The sequence below is a fragment of the Bombina bombina genome, chromosome 2 (genome assembly GCF_027579735.1).
Source record: "Bombina bombina isolate aBomBom1 chromosome 2, aBomBom1.pri, whole genome shotgun sequence".
NCBI lineage: Eukaryota > Metazoa > Chordata > Amphibia > Anura > Bombinatoridae > Bombina > Bombina bombina.
The window spans coordinates 613,206,587-613,224,637 of record NC_069500.1 but is presented as its reverse complement, the minus strand read 5'-3'; the positions used below and the strand labels follow the sequence as shown (position 1 = coordinate 613,224,637).

The following is an 18,051-nucleotide window of genomic DNA, read 5'->3' as shown; positions in this document are numbered from 1 at the left end:
AAACTTGTTTAAAAGCAGGGACATATGCTTAGGAACCAGCCAATTTCTGGAACACTATATGGCAGCAATTTTGCAATAATGTTATCCATCTGCAAGAGCACTAGATGGCAGTACATGTAGTGCTCCAGATGCCTACCCAGGTATCTCTAACACAGAATATCATGGGAACAAAGCAAATTGAATAGAAAACTGGAAGCTTTATTAAAAAAAAAAAAAAAAAGCTTAGTCTGTTTTTTTCTTTTGCGATTCAGAGGTTTTTCATATCCCTTTAAAACCTCATTGTTTAAGATATTCCTATATTAAGACTTACGGCAATTGATCTCATCGCTCTTGTCCTTGCAGTCCGGATCTCCATCACAGCGCCACTTCTTATGAATGCATTCGCCAGAACCACAGGGAATCTCATTGATCCCACACCTCTGGGGAGGAAGAGGTTGGCGACCACACTGTTCCATGGACTCATCTGAATGGTCTGCGCAGTCTGCATCATTATCACATACCCAACTGAGAGGGATACAGGTGGAGTTCTTGCATTGGAATTCATGGGCACCACATGTAGCAGGAGCGCAATTTAGTTCATCACTTCCATCCCCACAGTCATTGTGGCCGTTGCAGAAAAAGTTGCTAGAAATGCAGCGTCCATTTGAGCAAGTGAACTCTGCTGGACTACACGTTATATTCCCTGGAAAAAAAAGCAAAATAGAAGTCTATAACAGTACACTATGGTGTCTGCAAACTGCACCCATAGTAATCATTTTGAAACACTAATACAAACGACTAGTGCAACGTTGAGCATTTTTCTGATTAAGCCACAGAGGGCCAAGTACTTAAAGGGACAGTCTACACCAAAATTGTTATGGTTTAATGATAGATAATGCCTTTACTACCCATTCCACAGCTTTGCACAACCAACATTGTTATATTCATATACTTTATACATTTAAACTTCTAAATTTCTGGCTAATTTTAAGCCACTATAGACAGCCTCTTACCACGTGCTTTTTTTATTTGCCGTGTTATGCACAACTTTATGGGAGTGGGCACAAATTGTCTAAAATGCAAGTCAATAGCCATGTGATCGGGGGGGGGGGGTCAAGAGGCTTAGATACAAGGTAATCAGAGGTAAAAAGGATAATGTAACCAAATTTTCTGTGCAAGACTGGGGGAAATGTGCAATAAGGGACTCTTTTTAGACAAGTTTTAGAGTTTAGTGTCCCTTTAAATAATCTTGAAGTGGGCTTCCAGGGCCAAGCACGCGTGATCTCCATGCATTATTTTAGCAGACCTTTTCTCCGTTTGGTATGTTGATTTATTTAACTGGTGGAATGAAGGTTAAAGGTTTGTCCCATATTACCATTTTCTTACTTGGGTTAAAACACACACAAATATATAATTTAATCTTTTAGCCCACAGCATTCCCTAAAACATGCTTGAGTTCTAGCACAGCAGGAAGCCTTTACTAAGTTCTCTTTACAACTGGCAGAGAGAGACAACTTCATTACTGAATTATTGTCAATAGGTGGGGACAGAAAGTTCAAAGCTTGCTTCTTCCTGCTCTACAGATCTTAAAAAAAAAAAAATTAAAAAAAATAGTTATGATCTGACTGACTTAAACCATTTATAATTTTAGGTGCATTGACAAAAATATCTACACATTTATACTAGGATTTTCAGTGAGAGGACTTAAAGTTGTTAAAGGTATACTCAGGGGCAAAACTACAGGGGGTGCAGAGGTCGCAACTGCGACTGGGCCCCAGCTTAATTTTTTTTTTTTTTATTAAAAAATATTGACCTGCCACTGATGTGACATGCTTTACTAGCATCTGACTACAGGGGTTAGTGTTTGTAAGTATGCGACTATGCGTGTATAACAGCAAATTACAGACCTTGTTACTACAGCATGGGGGGCAGGGATAAACAGTGTCACTATATAGAGTTAGGGTTGTAATCTCAGCCATGTTTTCCTGGACACTTATGAGTTACACATGCTGCAGGGTGTGCAGAGGGGAACATGTATTGTGTTTCTGGACATCACTATTCATACTCCTCCCTGCAGCATGTGTAACTTATAAGTGTTCTGTATTTTAAGAGACAGGAGGTAACCCCAATATACAGTACGGGGGGGCTGGACCATGTCACTGACTACTGTGGTCACTTTAAAGTACTGGGGCAGATAGGGTCAGGCCAGCCATCTCACCGGCAGATTACAGACTGTCACTAACTCACTTTATACAGTACTGGTGGATTAATATAACGTTCTAAATATATGTATTGTACTTATATTTGCCATGATTCAAGTTTCAGTATATTTCATTTTGCAGACTGTCAGTTTCATATTTGGGAAATGCATTTTTTAGGAAAACATTTCTTACCTGGGGTATAGTCTTTTCAAATTGACTGACATTTTAAATTCGTGGGCAGAATTAGGCTTGCGAGGGCGCAAAATGCCAAACTATATATTGCGTCATTTTTGGCGGGAATTAACGTTCGATGACGCAAATGTCATTTCCGGCGTCTGTTAACGCCGAGTCATTTTACAAGGTTGCGTCTTCAATGACATGTCTCATTTCCGGATGTTCGCGCCAAAAAATTTGTGCATCATACTTGGAGACATATTTTCATTTTAAACCCCATTCCTATATGCCTCTTGCCTTTTTTCCCCCTCTTTCAGAGGGCTATGCTGTTTGCATTTTTCCCCCCATTCCTGAAACGGACATAAGGAAATTGATAATTTTGCTTTATATGTTGTTTTTTCCTCTTACATTTGCAAGATGTCTCATTCTGATCCTGTCTCAGAAGTCACTGTTGGAATCCTGCTAACTGATATCAGTTCTTCTAAAGTTAAGTACATTTGTTGTAATGCTGTGGTTTGTAATAAGTTGTCATGATAAACTTTTACATGCAGAGAATGTGTCCAACAGTAATAGTACATTGCCTGTTCTTTAAACTTATAAATTCACAGTTATATTTTGTGCATTAGAACAATTTATTGCTGTTTATTCAGAAGGCTTTTGTCTGCCATCCTGCCTTCTAATAAATGTAAAGGTCTTTTTAAACTTCTCATAAGTTGATGAAATTTCAAATGACTGACGATATACTGAATTATCCTCCTCTGATGAAAATCTGATTCAGAAGATCCTTCCTCAGATATTGACACTGACAAATCTACTTTAACAAGAATGAATGTACTCTATTTTAATTAAAGTAGTGTTAATTATTGGATAATGAGGAGACTAGTCCTCTTGATATTAAAACTAGTAAACGTTTAAATTATGTTTATAAACCTCCTGTTATTCCAGAGGTTTTTCCAGTTCCTAATTCCATTTCTGATATGTTTTCTTAGGAATGGAATAGGCCTGGTAATATTCCTTCTTTAAGGTTTTCAAAAAAATTGTATCCTTTGCCAGCAGTTAAGATTGGAGTTTTGGGAAAAAACCCATAAAGATGGGGCTCTCTCTACTCTTGCTAAACGTACTACTATTCCTATGGAAGATAGTATTTCGTTTAAGATCCTTTAGATAGGAAACTTGTATCTTATCTAAGGAGAGTTTATTTATTTTCAGGTCTTAGGCCTGCAATGTCTTTGGCTATTGATGCGCTAATGTTTCCAACCAAAAGGTTGAAGAAGCTGCAACAAGTATCTGATCATGATTTGTCTAGCATTATTAACATGCAAATAATTTGATTTGTGATGCCTTTGATATTAAGATTGATGTTAAATCTAGATCTTTAGCTATTTTAGCTAGAAGAGCTTTGTGGCTTAAATCTTGGAATGCTGATATGACTTCTATGTTGAGATTGCTATTTCTTTCCTTCCAAGGTAATAAATTTGGATCACAGTTGGATTCAATAATTTCAACTGTCACTGGGGAAAAGAGTTTGCCTCAAGATTAAGATCTAAGGGTAAATCTAAAACTTCTAACCATTTGTTTTCTTAAATAAGGAACAGAAATCTAATTCTTCCCTGAGGAATCTGTTTGCAATTGGAAGCCTTCTTCAAATTGAAATAAATCCAAGCTATTTTAAAGGGACAGTCTACACCAGAATTTTTATTGTTTTAAAAGATAGATAATCCCTTTATTACCCATTCCCCAGTTTTGCATAACCAATAGTTATATTAATATACTTTTAACCTCTGATTATCTTGTATCCAAGCCTCTGCAAACTGCCCCTTTTTTCAGTTCTTTTGACAGACCTGCAGTCTAGCTAATCAGTGCCTGCTCCCAGATAACTTCACGTGCACAAGCAGTGTTATCTATATGAAATACGTGAACTAACACCCTCTAGTGGTGAAAAACTGTTAATACAATCTGAAAAGAGGTGGGCTTCAAGGTCTAAGAAATTAGCATATGAACCTCCTAGGTTAAGCTTTCAACTAACACCAAGAGAACAAAGCAAAATTGGTGATAAAAGTAAATTTGAAAATAGTTTAAAATTACATGCTCTATTTATTTTGGCCTAGACTGTCCCTTTAAGAGATTAAAGCCAGCATGTAGGTATAGCTCTTATTCCAGCTCAGTTAGTACAGGGCAGATTAAGATTTTTCTAAGATGTTTAGATCAATTCAGTCCAAAATCATTGGATTCAGAGTATTGTCTTTCAGGGGTACAGAATAGGATTCAGAGTAAGACCGCTTGTGAGAGGATTTTTTCTCACTCATTCCAGCAAACCCAGTAAGGCTCAGGATTCCTGAAGTGTGTTTCAGGGCTGGAGATCTGGGGTAATCATGCCATTTTTGTTTCACGAACAGGGTCTGGGGTTTTATTCAAATCTATTCATTGTCCCAAGAAAGAAAATTCATTCAGATCAGTTTTGGATCTAAAAATGTTGAATCGATATGTAAAAGTGCCAATTTTTCAAAATGGTGATTATAAGGTCTATTCTGCCTTTTGTTCAGCAAGGGCATTATGTGCCCACAATACACTTACAGGATGCATATCTTCATATTTTGATTCATACAGATCAGTCTGAGATTCTTTTCTAGACAAGCATTACCAATTTGTCGCTCTACCGTTTGTCCTAGCCACAGCTCCAGGAAACTTTTCAAAGGTCCTAGGTGCCCTTCTCTTGGTAATAAAAGAACGGGGTATTGTGGCGTTTCCTTATTTGGACGATATCTTGGTACTAGCTCAGTCTTTACATTCTGCAGAATCTCACAAATCAACTAGTGTTGTTTCTTTAAGACATGGTTGGAGGATCAATTTACAAAAAGTTCTTAGATTACTCAGACAAGGGTCACCTTTTTAGGTTTCCACAGATTCAGACAAGGGTCACCTTTTTAGGTTTCCACAGATTCAGTGTCCATGACTGTCTTTGACAAGAGATGATTAAAATTGGTTTCAGCTTGTCAGAACCATCAGTCTCAATCATTCCCTTCAGTGGCTATGTGCATGGAAGTTTTAGGTCTGACTGCGGCATTGGACGCGCTCCCCTTTGCTCGTTTTCATATGAGACCTCTCCAGCTTTGTATGCTGAATTAATGGTGCAGGGATTATACAAAGATATCACAATTAATATCCTTAAATCTTAATGTTCAACTCTGACTTGGTGGTTAGATCACCATCGTATGATTCAGGGGGCCTCTTGTTCTTCCAACCTGGACCGTGATCACAACAGATGCAAGTCTTTCAGGTTGGGGAGCTGTCTGGGGATCTGACAGAACAAGGGGTTTGGAAATCTCAAGAGGCGAGATTACCAATCAATATTTTAGAACTCTGTGCTATTTTCAGGGCTCTTCAGCTTGGCCCCTATTGGAAAGCTGTTAATTTGTTTTCAGACAGACAATATCACAACTGTGGCATATTTTCTTCATAGCTTGGGGACTGAGTCCCACCCTGATGATTAAGTATCTTGGATACTTGCTTGGGCGGAATCCAGCTCCTGTCTAATTTCTGTGCTTCATATCCCAGGTGTAGACAATAGGGATGTGGACTCTCTCAGCCATCAGACTTTACATGCGGGGGAGTGGTCGCTCCATCAAGATGTGTTCTCAGATTGTTCAGATATGGGGACTTCCAGAAATAGATCTGATGGCTTACCATCTAAACAGGAAACTTCCCAGGTACCTGTCCAGGGGGATCCTCAAGCGGAGGCAGTGGATGCATTAGCAGTTCCTTGGTGTTACCAACCTGCTTATATTTTTCCGCCTCTGGTTCTTCTTTCAAGAGTGATTTCCAAGATCATCATGGAACAATTGTTTGTGCTGCTGGTAGCTCCAGCATGGCCTCACAGGTTTTGTTATGCAGATCTTGTTCGGATGTCCAGTTGCCAACCTTGGCCACTTCCATTAAGGCCAGACCTTTTGTCTCAAGGTCCGGTTTTCCATCAGAATCTCAAATTAAATTTGAAGGTATGGAAATTTAATGCTTAGTGCTTAATCATAGAGGTTTCTCTGACTCAGTGATTAATACTATGTTACAGGCTTGTAAATCTGTTTCTAGGAAGATTTATCATAGAGTTTGGAAGACCTATATTTCATGGTGTTCTCAAATTCTCCTGGCATTCTTTTAGAATTCCTAGAATTTTACAGTTTCTTCAGGATGGTTTGGATAAAGGTTTGTCTGCAAGTTCCTTGAAATGACAGATCTCGGCTCTTTGTTTTATTTCACAGAAAAATTGCTAAGCTTCCTGATATTCACCGTTTCGTACAGGCTTTGGTCCGTATCAAGCCTGTCAGTAAATCACTCTCCTCCTTGGAGTCTTAATTTGGTTTTAAAGGCTCCTCCGTTTGAGCCTATGCATTCTTTGGACATTAAACTACTTTCTTGGAAAAGTGTTCCTTTTGGCCATCTCTTCTGCTAGAATGGTTTCTGAAGTGTCTGCCCTTTCTTGTGAATCTCCTTTTTTGATTTTTCATCAGGATGAGGCAGTTTTGCGGACTTCATTTAAATTTCTTCCTAAGGTTGTGAATTTTAACATTAGAGAAATTGTTGTCCCTTCTTTGTGTCCTAATCCAAAGAATGTAAGGATCTTTCCAAAGAATTCTTAGGATGTGGTAAGAGCTTTGAAATATTATGTTGAAGCTACTAAAGATTTCAGAAAGACTTCTAGTCTATTTGTTATCTTTTCTGGTTCAAGGAAAGGTCAGAAGGCTTCTGCCATTTTTGGCATCCTGGTTAAAGCTTTTGATTCATTAGGCTTATTTAGAGTCGGGCCAAGCCCCGCCTCAGAATTACTGCTCATTCTACTAGATCAGTCTCACCTCGTGGGCATTTAAGAATGAAGCTTCAGTTGATCAGATTTGCAAAGCAGCGACTTGGTCTTTGCATACATTTACTAAATTCTACCGGTTTGATGTATTTGCTTCTTCAGAAGCAGTTTTTGGTAGAAAAGTTCTTCAGGCAGCTGTTTCAGTTTGATTTCTCTGCTTATGATTAAGTTTTTTCTTTTCATCATGAGAACATTTTGGGTTGTGGATTCATTTTCAGTAGAAAATGGCTGTTATTTTATCCTTCCCTCTCTAGTTCCACATCTTGGGTATTGCTATCTCATACGTCACTAGCTCAATGACTCTTGCATGAAAGAAAATTTATGCAAGAACTTACCTGATAAATTAATTTTTCATATTGGCAAGAGTCCATGAGGCCCACCCTTTTTACGGTGGTTATGATTTTTTGTATAAAGCACAATTGCCAAATTTCCTTTGTTGATGCTTTTTACGCCTACGCCACTACTTGGCTATTCATTAAACTGAATTGTGGGTGTGGTGAGGGGTGTATTTATAGGCATTTTGAGGTTTGGGAGACTTTGCCCCTCCTGGTAGGATAGTATACCCCATACGTCACTAGCTCATGGACTCTTGCCAATTAATGAAAGAAATCAATTTCAGGTAAGTTCTGACAAATTATTTGGGTGGGGTAGGGGGCCCTTAGATTCTTGCACCTGGGCCCTGTGGTTTCTAGTTACGCCTCTGGGTATACTGTACCATATTACACTTAAAATATCTGCTTATGTTACAAGATGTGCACTCTGAATACATATAATCAAGATTAAAGCTAAAATTGGTGTTTGGTAGGCTAGTGATTTTGCTTTGCTATATACCCAAGAAAAACACCAAACACCTTGCACTGTAGAGGATAAAAACAGAATTTATGTTTACCTGATAAATTACTTTCTCCAACGGTGTGTCCGGTCCACGGCGTCATCCTTACTTGTGGGATATTCTCTTCCCCAACAGGAAATGGCAAAGAGCCCAGCAAAGCTGGTCACATGATCCCTCCTAGGCTCCGCCTACCCCAGTCATTCGACCGACGTTAAGGAGGAATAATAGCATAGGAGAAACCATATGGTACCGTGGTGACTGTAGTTAAAGAAAATAAATTATCAGACCTGATTAAAAAACCAGGGCGGGCCGTGGACCGGACACACCGTTGGAGAAAGAAATTTATCAGGTAAACATAAATTCTGTTTTCTCCAACATAGGTGTGTCCGGTCCACGGCGTCATCCTTACTTGTGGGAACCAATACCAAAGCTTTAGGACACGGATGAAGGGAGGGAGCAAATCAGGTCACCTAAATGGAAGGCACCACGGCTTGCAAAACCTTTCTCCCAAAAATAGCCTCAGAAGAAGCAAAAGTATCAAACTTGTAAAATTTGGTAAAAGTGTGCAGTGAAGACCAAGTCGCTGCCCTACATATCTGATCAACAGAAGCCTCGTTCTTGAAGGCCCATGTGGAAGCCACAGCCCTAGTGGAATGAGCTGTGATTCTTTCGGGAGGCTGCCGTCCGGCAGTCTCGTAAGCCAATCTGATGATGCTTTTAATCCAAAAAGAGAGAGAGGTAGAAGTTGCTTTTTGACCTCTCCTTTTACCTGAATAAACAACAAACAAGGAAGATGTTTGTCTAAAATCCTTTGTAGCATCTAAATAGAATTTTAGAGCGCGAACAACATCCAAATTGTGCAACAAGCGTTCCTTCTTTGAAACTGGTTTCGGACACAGAGAAGGTACGATAATCTCCTGGTTAATGTTTTTGTTAGAAACAACTTTTGGAAGAAAACCAGGTTTAGTACGTAAAACCACCTTATCTGCATGGAACACCAGATAAGGAGGAGAACACTGCAGAGCAGATAATTCTGAAACTCTTCTAGCAGAAGAAATTGCAACTAAAAACAAAACTTTCCAAGATAATAACTTAATATCAACGGAATGTAAGGGTTCAAACGGAACCCCCTGAAGAACTGAAAGAACTAAATTGAGACTCCAAGGAGGAGTCAAAGGTTTGTAAACAGGCTTGATTCTAACCAGAGCCTGAACAAAGGCTTGAACATCTGGCACAGCTGCCAGTTTTTTGTGAAGTAACACCGACAAGGCAGAAATCTGTCCCTTCAGGGAACTTGCCGATAAACCTTTTTCCAATCCTTCTTGAAGGAAGGATAGAATCCTAGGAATCTTAACCTTGTCCCAAGGGAATCCTTTAGATTCACACCAACAGATATATTTTTTCCAAATTTTGTGGTAAATCTTTCTAGTTACAGGCTTTCTGGCCTGAACAAGAGTATCGATAACAGAATCTGAGAAACCTCGCTTCGATAAAATCAAGCGTTCAATCTCCAAGCAGTCAGCTGGAGTGAAACCAGATTCGGATGTTCGAACGGACCCTGAACAAGAAGGTCTCGTCTCAAAGGTAGCTTCCAAGGTGGAGCCGATGACATATTCACCAGATCTGCATACCAAGTCCTGCGTGGCCACGCAGGAGCTATCAAGATCACCGACGCCCTCTCCTGATTGATCCTGGCTACCAGCCTGGGGATGAGAGGAAACGGCGGGAACACATAAGCTAGTTTGAAGGTCCAAGGTGCTACTAGTGCATCCACTAGAGCCGCCTTGGGATCCCTGGATCTGGACCCGTAGCAAGGAACTTTGAAGTTCTGACGAGAGGCCATCAGATCCATGTCTGGAATGCCCCATAGTTGAGTGACTTGGGCAAAGATTTCCGGATGGAGTTCCCACTCCCCCGGATGCAATGTCTGACGACTCAGAAAATCCGCTTCCCAATTTTCCACTCCCGGGATGTGGATAGCAGACAGGTGGCAGGAGTGAGACTCCGCCCATAGAATAATCTTGGTCACTTCTTCCATCGCTAGGGAACTCCTTGTTCCCCCCTGATGGTTGATGTACGCAACAGTCGTCATGTTGTCTGATTGAAACCGTATGAACTTGGTCCTCGCTAGCTGAGGCCAAGCCTTGAGAGCATTGAATATCGCTCTCAGTTCCAGAATATTTATCGGTAGAAGAGATTCTTCCCGAGACCAAAGACCCTGAGCTTTCAGGGATCCCCAGACCGCGCCCCAGCCCATCAGACTGGCGTCGGTCGTGACAATGACCCACTCTGGTCTGCGGAATGTCATCCCTCGTGACAGGTTGTCCAGGGACAGCCACCAACGGAGTGAGTCTCTGGTCCTCTGATTTACTTGTATCTTTGGAGACAAGTCTGTATAGTCCCCATTCCACTGACTGAGCATGCACAGTTGTAATGGTCTTAGATGAATGCGCGCAAAAGGAACTATGTCCATTGCCGCTACCATCAACCCGATCACTTCCATGCACTGAGCTACGGAAGGAAGAGGAACGGAATGAAGTATTCGACAAGAGTCCAGAAGTTTTGTCTTTCTGGCCTCTGTTAGAAAAATCCTCATTTCTGAGGAGTCTATAATTGTTCCCAAGAAGGGAACCCTTGTTGACGGGGATAGAGAACTCTTTTCCACGTTCACTTTCCAGCCGTGCGATCTGAGAAAGGCCAGGACGATGTCCGTGTGAGCCTTTGCTCGAGGGAGGGACGACGCTTGAATCAGAATGTCGTCCAGGTAAGGTACTACTGCAATGCCCCTTGGTCTTAGCACCGCTAGAAGGGACCCTAGTACCTTTGTGAAAATCCTTGGAGCAGTGGCTAATCCGAAAGGAAGCGCCACGAACTGGTAATGTTTGTCCAGGAATGCAAACCTTAGGAACCGATGATGTTCCTTGTGGATAGGAATATGTAGATACGCATCCTTTAAATCCACCGTGGTCATGAATTGACCTTCCTGGATGGAAGGAAGGATAGTTCGAATGGTTTCCATCTTGAACGATGGGACCTTGAGAAATTTGTTTAAGATCTTGAGATCTAGGATTGGTCTGAACGTTCCCTCTTTTTTGGGAACTATGAACAGATTGGAGTAGAACCCCATCCCTTGTTCTCTCAATGGAACAGGATGAATCACTCCCATTTTTAACAGGTCTTCTACACAATGTAAGAACGCCTGTCTTTTTATGTGGTCTGAAGACAACTGAGACCTGTGGAACCTCCCCCTTGGGGGAAGTCCCTTGAATTCCAGAAGATAACCCTGGGAGACTATTTCTAGCGCCCAAGGATCCAGAACATCTCTTGCCCAAGCCTGAGCGAAGAGAGAGAGTCTGCCCCCCACCAGATCCGGTCCCGGATCGGGGGCCGATATTTCATGCTGTCTTGGTAGCAGTGGCAGGTTTCTTGGCCTGCTTTCCCTTGTTCCAGCCTTGCATTGGTCTCCAAGCTGGCTTGGCCTGAGAAGTATTACCCTCTTGCTTAGAGGACGTAGCACCTTGGGCTGGTCCGTTTTTACGAAAGGGACGAAAATTAGGTCTATTTTTTGCCTTGAAAGGCCGATCCTGAGGAAGGGCATGGCCCTTACCCCCAGTGATATCAGAGATAATCTCTTTCAAGTCAGGACCAAACAGCGTTTTCCCCTTGAAAGGAATGTTTAGTAGCTTGTTCTTGGAAGACGCATCAGCCGACCAAGATTTCAACCAAAGCGCTCTGCGCGCCACAATAGCAAACCCAGAATTCTTAGCCGCTAACTTAGCCAATTGCAAAGAGGCGTCTAGAGTGAAAGAATTAGCCAATTTGAGAGCATTGACTCTGTCCATAATCTCCTCATAAGGAGGAGAGTCACTATCGAGCACCTTAATCAGTTCATCAAACCAGAAATATGCGGCTGTAGTGACAGGGACAATGCATGAAATGGGTTGTAGAAGGTAACCCTGCTGAACAAACATCTTTTTAAGCAAACCTTCTAATTTTTTATCCATAGGATCTTTGAAAGCACAACTATCCTCTATGGGAATAGTGGTGCGTTTGTTTAAAGTAGAAACCGCTCCCTCGACCTTGGGGACCGACTGCCATAAGTCCTTTCTGGGGTCGACCATAGGAAACAATTTTTTAAATATGGGGGGAGGGACGAAAGGAATACCGGGCCTTTCCCATTCTTTATTAACAATGTCCGCCACCCGCTTGGGTATAGGAAAAGCTTCTGGGAGCCCCGGCACCTCTAGGAACTTGTCCATTTTACATAGTTTCTCTGGGATGACCAAATTTTCACAATCATCCAGAGTGGATAATACCTCCTTAAGCAAAATGCGGAGATGTTCCAATTTAAATTTAAAAGTAATCACATCAGATTCAGCCTGCTGAGAAATGTTCCCTAAATCAGTAATTTCTCCCTCAGACAAAACCTCCCTGGCCCCCTCAGATTGGGTTAGGGGCCCTTCAGAGATATTAATATCAGCGTCGTCATGCTCTTCAGTAACTAAAACAGAGCATCCACGCTTACGCTGACAAGGGTTCATTTTGGCTAAAATGTTTTTGACAGAATTATCCATTACAGCCGTTAATTGTTGCATAGTAAGGAGTATTGGCGCGCTAGATGTACTAGGGGCCTCCTGAGTGGGCAAGACTCGTGTAGACGAAGGAGGGAATGATGCGGTACCATGCTTACTCCCCTCACTTGAGGAATCATCTTGGGCATCATTGTCATTATCACATAAATCACATTTATTTAAATGAATAGGAATTCTGGCTTCCCCACATTCAGAACACAGTCTATCTGGTAGTTCAGACATGTTAAACAGGCATAAACTTGATAAGAAAGTACAAAAAACGTTTTGAAATAAAACCGTTACTGTCACTTTAAATTTTAAACTGAACACACTTTATTACTGCAATTGCGAAAAAACATGAAGGAATTGTTCAAAATTCACCAAACTTTCACCACAGTGTCTTAAAGCCTTGAAAATATTGCACACCAATTTTGGAAGCTTTAACCCTTAAAATAACGGAACCGGAGCCGTTTTAAGCTTTAACCCCTTTACAGTCCCTGGTATCTGCTTTGCTGAGACCCAACCAAACCCAAAGGGGAATACGATACCAAATGACGCCTTCAGAAGTCTTTTATAAGTATCAGAGCTCCTCTCACATGCGACTGCATGCCATGCCTCTCAAAAACAAGTGCGCAACACCGGCGCGAAAATGAGACTCTGCTTATGCTTTGGGAAAGCCCCTAAAGAATAAGGTGTCTAAAACAGTGCCTGCCGATATTATTATATCAAAATACCCAGAATAAATGATTCCTCAAGGCTAAATAAGTGTTAATTCAATCGATTTAGCCCAAAAAAGGTCTACAGTCTAAATAAGCCCTTGTGAAGCCCTTATTTACAATCGTAATAAACATGGCTTACCGGATCCCATAGGGAAAATGACAGCTTCCAGCATTACATCGTCTTGTTAGAATGTGTCATACCTCAAGCAGCAAAGGACTGCAAACTGTTCCCCCAACTGAAGTTAATTGCTCTCAACAGTCCTGTGTGGAACAGCCATGGATTTTAGTTACGGTTGCTAAAATCATTTTCCTCATACAAACAGAATTCTTCATCTCTTTTCTGTTTCTGAGTAAATAGTACGTACCAGCACTATTTGAAAATAACAAACTCTTGATTGAATAATGAAAAACTACAGTTAAACACTAAAAAACTCTAAGCCATCTCCGTGGAGATGTTGCCTGTACAACGGCAAAGAGAATGACTGGGGTAGGCGGAGCCTAGGAGGGATCATGTGACCAGCTTTGCTGGGCTCTTTGCCATTTCCTGTTGGGGAAGAGAATATCCCACAAGTAAGGATGACGCCGTGGACCGGACACACCTATGTTGGAGAAAACCACAATGCAAATGCAGTTATTGGTATGCCCAACTTATCCAAACACGCAAAAGCTTTTGCACAAACTCACTTATGCAGGACTTAAGTTCTCTCAGGTATCTTCTAATTTCAATTAAAGGGACACAACTCAAATTTCTTCTTTCGTGATTCAGATAGAGCATGCAATTTTAAGCAACTTTCTAATTTACTCCTATTATCTATTTCTTTGTTCTCTTGCTATATTTGAAAAAAAGGCATCTAAGCTTTTTTTACGTTCAGAACTCTGGACAGCACTTTATTGGTGGATGAATTTATCCACCAATCAGCAAGCACAACCCAGGTTCACCAAAAATGGGCTTGCATCTAAACTTGCATTTCAAATAAAGATACCAAGAGAATGAAGAAAATTTGATAGAAATAAAATTAGAAAGTTGCTTAAAATTTCATTCTATGTCTGAATCACGAAAGAAAAAATTTGGGTTCAGTGTCCCTTTAAGAGCTTTTAATCTACCTGTGTGCATGCAAGTGCTGGACAGTTTATATAACATTTTCTGTGGGCTTTGCACCCAAGCTTGCCTGCTTCTGGGTATTTATATTTTCTATAGATCTCAACAGAATACAAATAGCTTATTAATTGACACCTGAAGAATTTTTTTTAACAAATTAATTTCACTGAGACACCACTAGTCAGCCAAATCACTGACACTATTGAAATACAATTCTGACTTCATGGGTACTATATTTAACTCCCTGCAATTCTGGTGAGGAACCTTGTAACAGATCTAAAATGATGATTCGCTCACAAACTTAAAGGGACATGAAACCCAAAGTTTCCTTTCTAATTTACTTCTAATTTGCTTCATTCTCTTGATATCCTTTGATGAAAAGCAGATCTAGATATGCTCAGTATCTGCACATGGATGCCTTTTGTATTGGCTCACCCATGTGCTTTGCTATTTCTTGAAAAAATATCTAAAGAATGAAGCAAATTAAATAGAAGTATATTGTAGTGTTTAAAATGTTATTCTCTATCTGAAGAATGAATAGATTTGCAGTTTATCTCCCTTTAAGATGAACCCCAGCCTATACAGGACTGCTTCTATATAGTAAGACTGTTTCCAGAAGAGCTTAATCCTACATTTAAATAAAAAAAAAAAATTAATTGCATATAATGGCCACACCACCTGATGCATAATACAAGCCAAATATACGTATTGCTTTGTTCTATTTTATATATTGCTGTAGGATTTTACTACCTAGAACGAGTATTTCAAACAATGAATTTTGCTAAAGCAGTTGCCAGATTTCATATCAAGAACTACAGGGAGTGTGTTTCTTATCTTCTGCAATCTGGTGCATGTACAGTTTACTCCTGCAATGATGGCCTCATTCTAACCCTGGATAGATACAATTCCCTGAGGGGCACAACTACGTATTAGATATCGCAAAGTCAGCTGTGGCTCATAAAAATTTAAAGCAGTCAGCAAAATCATTTTTACACTTCACTGCTACATCATGACCCTGCTGGAAATGCAGATTAATGACATGCAGTCTGGAAGCAGTCACAATACAGCTCTGGTAACTGAGGTAGAAACTAGTATTAAAGTGGCATCCCAGCCAAAAGTGAAATACACATGGATGCACTTCAGTTTTGAAAAGCAGCATTTTTGTAATAAACATTAGCTATAGCAAAAATTATTCTTACAAAAGCCATTTGAAAAATGTATTTATAAAATGCTGGTGCATACTTAAATACAGCACTTGTTCAGAGAGCCAAAAGGTACTTGTACCATCTGGCTAAGACTCAAATTTGTTCATTGCAGACATTCTACAAGCAGGGTTGCCCACCTTGGCCATATTTTCCTGGACACTTAAGTATTACACATACTGCAGGGAGGAACATGAATAGTGCTGTCCAGGATAACTAATTGTGTGCAATTCATCTTCTAGTAAAAGTTTTTTGCAACACATGTATATTGTAAATGTGTTTATCAAAAGATGTAATTGTGCATTTAAAGATTTGACTGGAGAGTCCCTTTAAGAAGCCATCTATTTAAATAGCTATAACATGTATTACACCCCCTCAAAAAACAGCTTCTTAGCTCCACCCATCCACTTGATTCAAGCTCAACAATTTCAAAACATTGATAGGAAAGTATAAAATGTCCTTCTCCACAAAAATAACCCACGTCTAGCACTAGTCAGAACAGACTGAAAAAACCTAGAACTACTTACCACAGTTCTCTTCATCTTCTGCACCATCACAGTCATTTTCTCCATCACACTGCCATGAAAGAGGGATACATTGTGTTGAACGAGCACCACAACTTGTTTCAGTGGCTCTGCATGTCCTCATATCTAAAACACAAAGTATTTCTGTTCACTTTTTAACATTGATAATTTTAAGTCCTGTACCATCAGTTATTTATCGTCAACCATTTTTCCAAAGTTATACGGTTAAACACATCTACAAAGAACAGAACAAAAAAAGCCAAAATTTGAGGGAGGTGGACATTTTATTTTTAAGTTTTGTGGAATACTTAATGCTATCTCCCTTGGCAGAAATACAAATCAAACAACTGTCTGAAACCATGCAGAACAATTTTGTTTTTACACGTTACAGGAATTAAGGCAAATCTAAATATATACCCATGCATTTCCCAAAATACTTTACAAATCTGCAACTATGGTTAAAGCTTTCTCAAAGTTAGTATGGGTTATAATTTTTACATAAACAAAAACACACCACAATTTAAAACCAAAATACTGTTATTTTCTCAATGTTAAACGACATGAAACCCAATTTTTCTCTCATGATTTAGAAAGAGCATGTCATTTTAAACAACTTTCTAATTTACTTCTATTATCTAATTTGCTTCATTCTCTTGATATTGCTTGTTGAAAAGCATATCTAGATATGCTCAGTAGCTGCTGATTGGTTGCTGCACATAAAGGCCTTGTGTGATTGTTGAAGAAATAGCAATGTACATGTGTGAGCCAAAGGATATCTAAAGAATTGAGCAAATTAAATAGAAGTAAATTGGAAAGTTGTTTAAAATTGCATGCCCTATCTGAATCATGAAAGTTTAATTTTGACTAGACTGTCCCTTTAACATTTACCCAATCTTGTTTAAAATTAAGATCCTTATCACTGCCTCTTGATGCGAAAAAAAAAATAAATCACACAAAGCAGGGATCCTGGTGAATCTAGTCTGCGGAATTGCCAAGGTACGGAAAGAACCGTTTTGTATTTCATTGGTTTTCTTGGCTCACTAAGACTGCATTATAATAGATATATCCAAAAGGTGCAGTCTATTAAATTAGAAATTTGTAATAGCAAGCAATGGTGTCTACTTCCAATCCAATTCTTGACAAAGGTCTGCTTTAGCTGTCCAGCTCTAGTGGAATAAGTCTAAGCCCTACTTGAAAAAGGAACGTTGTATTGAAGGTTATTTAAAATATATTGCACTAGCCTTCAAGAAATAGCATAGCCTTTGACATCCTTGACTTCTAATGTTCAGTTTGACTTCCTCTAGTCTCTGGTACCGTTTGCACACTAGGTTTCCTCTATGTAAAGCATTTTACCCTCTGCATGAAATAATTTATAAGTCAAAATATTGTTCATTCAGTAAGTATGCCATCTGCAGATGTTCCAGATAGGGATAACAGGCAGGCCCCTGGTGTAAAAACAGATGACGTTCTAAAGTCAGAATTTGGTCATGAAAATATTAGTTTTATATGCACCATTTCTTGGATTATGCTGTATAATTTGTGTAAGATTGCAATTAAAACCTTGAGAAAACTGGTCTCTGCTCTAGTATGGGTACATTTCAGCAGGACATCTGGAAATCCTCCACTCTTAATTGAAAACCTGTCTATTGAGAAGGCCCCCCCCCCCCCCTGTAGATGGTAAAATTAAGCCATAGCTCTGACACCACAAGACTAGAAGTTTTAGAATATCTGAGAATGAGTTGAGATAAAGGCAATCTTGGGCCTTTCTGATGGAAAACTAAAGATTTTGTTCAGGCCTGGCTGAGAAATTAGTCAATTTATAAACCTGGCAGCCCATAAAAAAATATAAAATAAACTACACATCAGAAATATTAAGTTCCTATATGATCCACATC

The 18,051-nt window shown here is 39.8% G+C and overlaps 1 protein-coding gene across 1 annotated transcript in view; it reads right to left on the bottom strand.

Annotated features, from left to right (window-relative positions):
• VLDLR (very low density lipoprotein receptor) overlaps positions 1 to 18,051 on the bottom strand; it is a 95,027-nt gene that overhangs the window by 30,623 nt on the left and 46,353 nt on the right. The window contains exons 4-5 of the mRNA XM_053702541.1: positions 16,160 to 16,282; positions 311 to 682 (exon numbers count right to left, since the gene is read on the bottom strand). Coding sequence (XP_053558516.1) covers positions 311 to 682; positions 16,160 to 16,282 — 495 coding nt within the window. The remainder of the gene's footprint in view (positions 1 to 310; positions 683 to 16,159; positions 16,283 to 18,051) is intronic.